Source organism: Lactuca virosa, chromosome 5 (assembly GCF_052849685.1).
Source record: "Lactuca virosa cultivar CGN04683 chromosome 5, Lactuca_virosa_CGN04683_v6, whole genome shotgun sequence".
Taxonomy (NCBI): Eukaryota; Viridiplantae; Streptophyta; class Magnoliopsida; order Asterales; family Asteraceae; genus Lactuca; species Lactuca virosa.
The window spans coordinates 353,294,653-353,305,742 of NC_136430.1; the positions used below are offsets into that span (position 1 = coordinate 353,294,653).

The 11,090-nt window shown below is 33.1% G+C and overlaps 1 protein-coding gene across 1 annotated transcript; it reads left to right on the forward strand.

Annotated features, from left to right (window-relative positions):
* The first annotated feature begins 5,303 nt into the window (after window positions 1-5,303).
* On the forward strand, window positions 5,304-7,436 carry LOC145117431 (protein RICE SALT SENSITIVE 3-like). Its single transcript, XM_079053722.1, has 7 exons — window positions 5,304-5,735; window positions 5,829-5,879; window positions 5,985-6,116; window positions 6,260-6,365; window positions 6,529-6,570; window positions 6,658-6,714; window positions 6,801-7,436. The coding sequence occupies exons 1-7, from the start codon at window positions 5,605-5,607 to the stop codon at window positions 7,305-7,307; spliced, it is 1,026 nt and encodes a 341-aa protein (XP_078909848.1). The 5' UTR covers window positions 5,304-5,604; the 3' UTR covers window positions 7,308-7,436.
* Window positions 7,437-11,090: the final 3,654 nt, after the last annotated feature.

Consider the following 11,090-nt stretch of genomic DNA (forward strand, 5'->3'; position numbering starts at 1 on the left):
CGTCACCCCCTATCGCGTATCAGCCTTCAAACTTAGAAAAATCATAACTCTCGCATACAAGCTCCGTTTTCGACGTTCTTTTTTCAACGCGTAGGTAAAATCAAGATCTACAACTTTCATTTAGACTCCATCGGCTAATTCTCGACCGATCTCAAATTTAACAGTGGGAGGCGTTTAGACTGTTAAATGACCGCGAAGAATTCGTAACTTCTTCATACGGACTCCGTTTTCGTCTATTTTTTTACCGTTGAGTTCATATTAATGAGATCTTCAACTCTCATTTAGGTCGCGTAAGCCAAAAACCGCTCGAACTAAAATTCGAGTTTCGGGTCGTGCACTGCTGAGCCAAATCTTAGAAAATTCATAACTTCCTCATACGAAGTCAGATTTGGGCGTTCTTTTTTTGTATGTTCTCGGTTTAACATATACTACAACTTTCGTTTAGATTGCTAAGGCTAAAAGTCGCTCCATCGTAAATTTACTATTTACGCTTCCCGGTGTTGTGCCGGTTTTGTCGTAAAACTTCGACGGACCATAACTTCTTCGTTATAACTCGGATTTTGGCGTTCTTTATATGTACGGAAACCTTGAGACATATTCTACAACTTGGTTAAGATTATTTATTCTAAATAATCTTTTGTCGAAAAGTCGTTTTCGACCCCTATTCTCCCTAAATTGACTAGCCCGGATGTACGGGCGTTACACCATGGACTTCTTCTTAGTCTAACCCTGACATCAACTCATTTGTGCTAGTGTTTGGCCATAAAAAGAGATGTTAAGAAATTAACCTTTGAAAACATTAACCTTAAACAAAATAAGTATCTTAGTTTTTTGATAACTAAAAACATTTGGCTAAAAAAATTGGTTGGTTAAAACATTAATCCATGGGAACATTTGGCCTAACGGTTTAAGATTTCGTTAATGTTTTGATAAAGTTTTAACTAATATTTTGACAACTTAGCTATCTTAGAGCATCTATAATGGAAGGTTGATGGAGAGGTCGAATATTTAGAATCTACCTCAAAACTAGTTTTTGTTTTCCATTGGAGAGGAAACACATTTTAATGGAATAATTCAGCCACTTGAAATGAACTAAATATTTTTTTGAGTTTTTCTTTAATACATTTAACCCCTTCTTTAATCAATTATATTTCATTTTACCCTACAATTGCAGTTAAACTTTAAATATTTATTATTTATTAACTGACTAATTGATTTTAATAAATATTAAATAATATTTCATTTTAATGTTTGATATTAAATATTAAATTCTAAATTATAACAAAATACATTTTGGTATTTTTTTTTAATAACTAGATACAAAAGAATTTATTATCTTTCACCTTTTTGAGAAAAAGAAAACCCCGAAAAAGTTATATCTTTTAGTTTTGGCTTTTTGTAACACCGTTTTTTTATAAATACTTACTGTTTTATGATATTCTTTTGTCATTATTTGTCGGCAAAAAAATCATCATCTCATATATATATATATATATATATATATATATATATATATATATATATATATATATATATATATATATATATATATATATATATATATATAACCGGCAAATAGATATCTCATAAATACTTTGATAAATTATCATACTATCTCATATTATATGACAAGATAAAAATGAAATATATGTCAACGGACAACTCATGTATCACAAGATATTGTGCGACGAGATAAAAATGAATATAAGTTTATGCCTGATCTTTTATGTATCACACGTTATAATATCTTTATTATGTTTAATTTAATTGTCAAATTTTTTGTATTGTAATATATAATTTAGTTAAAAAACTGTTGAATAAAAATAATATTTTAGAAAAAAAAAAAGACTTTTGCGTAAAAATGACAAATTTGAATGAACGATTTTAGGGATTTTGTCGGATATATATATTATTGGGGGTTGAATTCCAAAAAATAGACATAAAAATCAAAATTTCGGATATAGACATGTATTTCGTGGAGGTGAGCTCCGAGGGCTCCTCGGAATTAACGTAGCTCCAAGGAATCGATGTGGCAAAAAAAAAAAAAAAAAAAAAAAATCTGAAGAACAATTCCTCGGAGGGAGCTCTGCGGAATTGTTCTCCAACGTTCATTCATCGGAAGTAGCTCCGCGGAATTGTTCTTCAACTTTTTTTTGACGGATCGATTACTTTGAGGGAGCTCCGCGAAATTGTTCTTCAACTATTTTTTGAAGGATCGATTCCTCGGAGCCCTCGGAGCTCACTTTCACGGAATCCATGTCTATACCTGTAAATTCGATTTTTTTGTGTCTATTTTTTGGAATTCAACCCCAGAAAATATCTATATCCAGTAAAATCCTACTAATTTTATATATATCCTCTGTAAATATCCTGTATATATTAGTTAATCACAGAAAACAATTTCAAAAGGGTCAAATGACCATATACTCAGTGGCGGAGCCGATATTTTAGAATAAAGATGGCTTAAATCGTAACAATATATTAAAATATATTTTATGTACTAATAACATAATATAGTCCGTATACTTGAAAGTAAATATGACTAAGAAGAATGCATGAAAGAGTCTTCAAAAGCTTCCAAATGACTATAAACACTTATTCATAATTATCCATGAACTTGCTAATAATAAAGTAATTAGTTAGAATATAAACACGTATGCTATGATCGATGCTCCATTTCAAAATACTTACGGTTAAATAAAAGATGTAAATAACCAGAGGATATTTGGCCTAACAGTATAAGAAGTTGACGAATAGATGCCCCTCAATGAAAGGTTGATGGTTTGAACTCTCATTTGAGAGGAAAGTTGTAGAATTTGAGGAATATATTAGATGCATGTGTAACCGTTTTTAAAAAAAATAAAATGAATGGAAAATGTAATAACTAGAGTAAATTACGCGAATGGTCCCCATGGTTTAGGGTAATTTGCGCGTTTGTTCCCTAACTTATTTTTTTAACTCGAAAAGTCCTTACTATTTGTTTTTGTTACGCGCTTGGTCCATGTCTTACCTAAAAAGACTATTTTGCCCTTGATTTTTTTAATTTATTTAAATAAACACACCCCTAACCCCACCCTCTTTATCTTACCTACCCCACCATTTTTCTCTATTTAAATAATAGTCTTTTTAGGTAAGACAGGGAGCAAGCGCGTAACAAAAACAAACAGTAAGGACCAAGCGCATAATAAAAACAAATAATAGGGACTTTCCGAGTTAAAAAAATAAGTTAGGGACCAAATGCGCAAATTACCCCAAACCATAGGGACCATTCATGTAATTTACTCTAATAACTAATAAGAAATTAAAATGACATTTTATTGAAATCGAAGTTTAAAGAGAGAAGCGTCGATGATTGTAATGGTCGAATTCAAAACTATGAACTGTTTAGTCAGTTCATTAGAATATCAAATTAGTCTGCATAGTTGTTTTATTTATGTAAATTTATTAAATTGTAATTCCCCAGTTAATTAAAGAATTTGGGCCTCATGGGGGGCAATGGATTTAGAGCCTTCGATTTGGTTTGAAACAATTAAAGGAAAATATGAATAAGTAATATACAAATTAAATCAGATGTTGAGGGAGGCTCGGCACCTGCTAGTCCCCCGTTGTCTCCGCCCATGCATATACTGTTTTAGTTAATAAGTTTATCTTTTAGTTTTTTTGTGGAAAGCTAATTTGGCCAAACAAAAAAAAACTATATTTTAGGTCGATGACTGCATACAAATAGTAAAATACAATATTAATAATACATTTTTTTTTTAAAAATCTTGTTAGCGGTTAAACAAGGGTAGATCGAATGAAATTACTAGGAACTGATTAAATTGATTTAGATAGTCGTAGTTATATAAAAAGAATTACTTAAAAATGCATTAAATCGAACCAAATAAACAAAATCTTGATTAAAACGAACGATTAAATGAAATTTGTATAAAAAAATTATAAAATCTAAGTTTGAGCAAAAACAAGATTTTCAAAGAGGATTACCAAATTCATGACTATTTTTTTGACATTTTGTTAGTTTTTGACAGATAATTGTTGGATTAACCTTTGTCAATTTCTCTGATGACAATTAGATTTTTAAAATGAAATCTAATAATATAAAACATTTAACAATATAATATGCAATAAAAAATTAAACTACAAAGAGAATTTGCATGGTTGTTTAAAAATTTAATTTACCATATATATATATAACCAGGTGACATTATTTTTGGAGGAAAATTAGAAAAACGAAATTGGGACCCGCAAAGATACGTTGGTGGGGTCCGTAGCCGTAGCCTTGGGCGGTCAAACCGGAGTGGATGGGTGTTTGACCCAAGCGCATACAGAGGTCGTCCACGTGACTCCCGATTATCAATTATTCCATCTACTAGCGCGTGAATACACCATTCGCTCTTGAAGGTATGTTACAACAAGAAACGCAATGTGTCCCCGCAATTTATGCAAGTGCAACAGACTTTTTTTATCCACCGACGCACGGCCATGGCACTTGTGCACGTGACCACCTTATAATCTCCTGTTAATTTATATATATAACGCCACAATTACTTTATATATGTAAATTGTTCCTAAAAGATTTTTTATTAAAATAATATTTTATACGTTTACAGCTGTATAAACATTCAATACATTTATCGACAAATAAGTGGTTTTAGGATTATCTTTTATTTCCAAAAGATGAAACCCAAACAAAAGTCAAATGCTTAAGATCTTCAACTGTTCAACATTGAGTGTGATAAAATTAAGCATGATATATAACACATTGTTTATTGATTATTATAAAATTAAAACCCTTGTATCTTAAATATTATGATTATGATTTAAGACCATATCTAATAAAATAACAATCCAAATCTAACCCTCAAAATCCTACCATGCTTTTGACCAGTAAAGATTCTATTTTGCCAAACCCTCAATGTCCTTAACAAACCTTCCACCGTACCATTGAGGGGTGTGTTTGGTCATGGATTGTGACCTTGCTTACCTCATTTTTTCCCTATCCAAACAACCCCAAATCACTACCATTTTAAGACCACACTTGCCACCCTTTTTGTTGTTGCAAAAGTTGGAATTTTCACGGTATATAAAACGGAAAAGCAAAGAAAAGTGATATATCAAATAAACCGAATACAGACAAATGACCTTTACTCATGTAAAATAAAGTCTGTGGTAAAGATTAAATGAACTTGTTTTTTCAGATGAAATTTATTTATTACATGAACGAGTTAAAGTGTCAATCATTTAAAGATTTTCAAGATTTTGGTGGGTTAATCAATGGTTCTAACCCACAAAATAAATAAGTGGATTAGAGAGTAGTAGTTAAAGTTCAAAGGTAAACCAAACCCTAAGCACTCACCGCCTTTCTTCTTCCCCTGGTAAAACCACAACCATGGAATAAAAAGCTCTACATAAGCAACGAACTCAAACACCTTCCACTTTTGGCCTCTTTTTAGTTCCTTTCTTTGTTTGGATTAACAGTGTTTAAGATATGGGCATGAACTCATGATGCACCAGTGTTCTCCCCCTTCGTGAACCTTGAATAGTTGATCAAAGCTGCTACAAAAACCCTAAAAGTAACTAAAGAGAGAGGAGAGAGAGAGAAAGATGGTGGGCTCAGGAACTACAGATAGAAACAAAGAAGCAGTTGGAATGATGGCTCTTCATGAAGCTTTACGAAGTGTTTGTTTTAATTCTGACTGGACTTACTCTGTTTTCTGGACCATTCGTCCGCGCCCGTAAATTTCTGTTTATATATGTCGTAAATCAAATCAACCCACTTGTATTCTTCATCTTTGCTGAAATGGGTGTTTTTTCCGCCATTTTTGCAGGCGAGTTAGAGGTGGTAATGGCTGTAAAGTTGGAGACGACGTCGGGAGCCTGTAAGTCACTGTAAACTTTCTTCTAAAGCAGGGGATATTCGCTCATGAGATATGGTGTTATTATTTTCTGCTTTTTGTTTATCAGTTCGACATGGTTTCTTGCAGGATGTTGATGTGGGAAGACGGGTTTTGCAGAGGAAGAATGGCGGACTGCTTAGAAGACATGGATGCAGGGGACGATCCTGTTAGAAAAGCTTTCAGCAAAATGTCAATTCAGTTGTATAATTATGGAGAAGGGTGGGTACTTGGTAGGTGTTTATTTTTAATAACTGGATTTATAACCTCTAATTAAGCTCAAAGATGAACAACAGAGTGTCGAAATAAAGATTTATCATTAAGTTTTTTTCCTGATCCTGGTTGATTTCTTGATCGAGGTGCAGATTAATGGGGAAAGTTGCTTCTGATAAGTGTCACAAATGGGTATTCAAAGAACCTTCAGAATGTGATCAGAGCATCTCTAACTATTGGCAAAGTTCTTTTGATGCCGTATGTTTCTCAAGAACACACACTTTTACACCTTCAAACACACACACACACAGTACTGTTGCTTAATAATTTGATATTAATTGATATATTTCTTTTAATTTCCTACTTTCATGTTCATGTAATCATTATCAATAATTGGACCTCATAAATTCCTGATTTTCAGCTTCCAACTGAATGGAATGAACAGTTTGAATCTGGAATCCAGGTGAAAATCTTTTATCATGATTTCCCAATTTGTTTCTTTTTAATCATTTCGATTTTCGATCATACCCTTTTGATTTCTGTTTTGTAGACTATAGCTGTAATACAAGCTGGCCATGGGCTTCTGCAACTTGGTTCTTGCAAGATTGTGAGTATCTTCTTCTCCTGTGATCCACCATTTTTAATCATCTTCAACCACCGAAAACTAATTTGTATGTGTTTATGGGTGATCAGGTACCTGAAGACCTTCATTTTGTGCTTCGAATGAGACATACCTTTGAATCACTTGGCTACCAATCTGGTTTCTATCTCTCCCAGTTATTTGCATCGACATCTTCAAATCCTTTAAAGCAACCAACGGTCCCGATCCACCCACCACCACCCGCCGCCTTCAACTGGGCGGCGCCGAAGCCAATGCAATCGCCGAATTTCCAGAATCATACAAGACTAGGGTTTGCGCCTAAAGACGAGACACACATGTTCCTTCTTCCTCATTCATCTGAACCACAAATGGGAAACATGATGGGTTCTGATCATGTTGAAAGCGACATCAAATGGCCTAATGGGCTGTCGTTCTTTAATGCACTCACCGGAAGAAGTGATGACGCGAAGCTTTTGTTCAATGCAGAAGAAGGACTCGGTGGTGGAAAGCAGCCAGACGGCGGCCAGAATTTGAATCATGATAAACATATTCCCGAGGCTGCTATGTACACCGATGTTATGGAAAATTTCTTGGAGTGATATGTTTAGTAATGGTTGTTTTTCGTAATGTTTAGTAGTCGTTTTGAATCTTTTTTTTAGATGTTTATGTATCTCGTTTGGATTAACTTAGTCAAACTTTTTGATATAAAGACTGAATCCACCATCAAATTAGCGAAATTAGAAGGAAAAAACATTGAAAATTGAGCAGTCAAGGCTCCATAGCATGACAACGTTTGCATGTTGACACAACCCACCGGAAAAACTTCCGGCAATACCCTTTTTTCGGAGTGCATTTCTTCTTCTCCGGCGACCCAATTCTGTTCTCTTCACCTTTTCTTCTCTGGGAAGGCCGGCGGTTTAGCATCGGAACCGGCGCCATGAACTGCCACCTTTGAGCGGGAAGATGATGATAATTGTTACAGTAACGAACAGGGCTCCGACTTCCTTTTTCAAGGAAGATCTTGCTTTTCACAGCAACTCCGGCAGAAGCGTCACTGGTGCTTGTTCTGGCGCTGCTGCAACTGCTACTGCTGCTGGTTCGGCTGTTAGTACTGTTGCTCCGGGAAGACACGAGTGAATCTTTACTACTACTAACGCTGCTGGTTCTTGAAAGGATGAAGCTTCTTGGCTGAATGGGAAAAGTGTGGAGGAGGAATTTGCCATTGGAGAACAAATGGTCTGCTAATTCGGAATCTAATTCCATGTCTGGTGATATCGCCGGAAAAGTGAAGTTGTCGCCGGAGGAATTGCTTTTATGCCGGGGATGATTCTCCATGGTGGTTTAATGTTTATGCATTGGGATGAGCAGATTCACAAAACATATATATGATCGGAAAGTTCTTGAATTGAGGGAATGGGACCAATTAGGTCTGTTGTTTTCCCCTAAAGGGAAGGTCATCTGGGGTCGTATGTTTTGCCACATTCATAAAGCTTCAACGTGGCCAACTCCTTAGATTTTGTGATCAAAATGTGACTTCTTTCTAAAAGATACAAAAGATCATAATTGGGAATTAATATTTTTTTACCCTTTCTTCATCGATGAATTGATAGTTATAATTAATAATGATGGATTCAGATCTTGAAACTTTATTACGTACAGCATTATTATAAGAAAAGGTTATGATAATTGACAAACACCTAACTTCAAACCTAGGATGGGATCTCATCCTGAATATCGTTATGAAGTTTCTAGTTATGCATGTCAAAACAATATCCATGTTCTTAAACAAGTTGTAGTTATCCATGCGAACACAGTTAAAACCTTGAACAACGTATTTCCATTAAGAAAATTGGAGAAAGAAAATTTTGAAAAACTAGTTGGATTTGGGATTATTAGTTGAATAATTATGAAATGTCAAGCAAATGATCAATGCCACAAAGTCCATATGAGAGTAAATGAAAAAGAAAAAGAACCATTGTTTTTTGTATAAATAGTTTTAAAATACGTTTATATCAAATTCCACATAATTACATAAAGAAAAAAAAAAGGACAAAAGCATAGTTCAAAAGGATAATGCAAGTTGGATGGATGACCACATTTTAATGGCCTCTGTTGGGCTCCCACAAGACCAAGTAATGATGAGTGCAACTTAACTTTTCCAAGTTGTCACCAAGAAAAAGCCATAATTCCATAACATTCTTACCGACTATATATAACATATCAAAGATATCGATGTCATGTTGTTTAAAGTTTTCTTTTGATTTATTTACTCAAACAGTATCAAAATCTTTCATTAGGACTATATATAAAAGTTATAACTTATCAAAGATATCGACAGATATCGACGTCATGTTGTTTAAAGTTTTCTTTTGATTTATTTAATCAAACACAGTATCAAAATCTTTCATTAGGAAAATACAAGTAAAATAACAAAATATATATATATATATATATATATATATATATATATATATATATATATATATATATATATATATATATATATATATCCCTCAGCTTTGATGCATTGATTCCATCCTTTTTCCTTTTCATATACCATAGCTTTTAGAAATGATCGATCATCAGATGGTAAACTTTATAAAAAAAAATAGAAAATTTTATTAAAAAAATCGATCACATGCAAAGCTTGCTTTTGAATCAATGATTAAGATCAACGAGGTAAATATATCTAATGTTAACCTAAAGCGTTTGGGTTTGATGGACAAGTGCCAAAACCCTAAAAGAAAGGGACAACTCAAACACCCTTCGTTTTAAGAGTTTCTTGTGGAAGAACATTTGGGACCCATTGTTCGAAATGGATTGTTTTTGAGGGTCTTATAGAACGTGATAAAAGGATAATATGGTTCGACAAAAACACCTTTAATAACATTCATATTGTTATCTATTAGTGTCAAAGACAAAACAAGTAATAGACATCACGATATATAGATATATGAATAGAAATTAAAAAAAAAAAAAAAATGTTAGTGCAAACCATATATAGTTTTCGGTTGTTATCCAACAAGCCGTTCCTTGTTGCATCAATATCATTGGTTTGTTTTTAAGTATTTTGCCTTCTAAAAGTTTCTTTATTTGTAACTTTTTACAATTTGATGTGATGTGTGTGGGCGACACTTATCTCAAAATTCTTTTTCCCACAGTGTACCTAGCTACTTAATCCGGATAAGCTCGACCATTTTCTAATCTTCGTGCGACTAAGTTGCCTGTATAGGGGGAGGGGTGGGATAACTGGAGTGAGATGATTTTGTCTAATCAATGTGATAGGTGAGCGTTAGATTTAGATGGTATGAGAAATTACTCGTTTCTTCATCAATGCGTTTGAACGACTACTCGACTTTAATGGTGGAAAATTCGTTGATTCGTTGGAGCAATTAGGTTCCTATTAAAGTGAATATTCTTGTTTGGAGAATAAATTTGAACAAACTGCCCACCAAAGTCAATATGAACACATGTGAGATTGATGGATACTCTTATGTGTGTGATGTGCGACTCTAAAATTGAGAGCTTGAATCACATTCTATTTTTCGTCCTTTTACGTTTCTATTTGGTTCCAAAATATCAATTAGTGGAACATTGGTACGGCTTATATCTCTAATTTATCGTAGTTTCGACGAGACTCACTCAAGTTTACTAGAATCCAAAAGAAGTGTCTTGATGAAATGTTTCTCACTTTTTGGGATTTATACAGGAGTTTCGAAACAAATCAATTTTTTGTAACGGTAAACCAAAGAAAGTGATTTGTTTGATTACATAGTTTTTTAGTCTTTTTTTTATTCTTAGATTTTTCTTTTTGGAACGGCAAATTTATTCTATTATTAAATTATTCGTAAATTCACCTATGTCCCTAACGGAACTTGAACCATCGACCTCAAAGAGGGATGACAACGTCGGATGCGGTTGGGCTAGATACACTGAAAATTATTTAAGTTGGTTGACTTCACAATATAGTTATTGTTATTTTTTCTGTTTAACGGTAGAATTTTACTAGTTCAATTCGGCCTCTAAAATATCATTTTACTATCTGAAAATAAATCATTATATAGCTTTTAACCATTGGAAGTTAGGTTACTAACCTTTAACTATTTATCCATTTTATATATTTTATACTAATTGTGAGACTCGTGTACTATATACATTAATTAAAACAAAAAGTTATATATGAATGTGTAAACATTAAACATTTTTAAAATAAAAATTTAAAATAAATACAACCGTAATGATAAATAAGTAAGTACTTCAATTAAATAATAAGAAAAAAATATTGTCATATAACATACAATTGTATGTAGATAATATACTCGTATAATTCAATAGCCTCTACTCGTGATTTGCGTTTAAATATAACTAAACATAGTTTACAA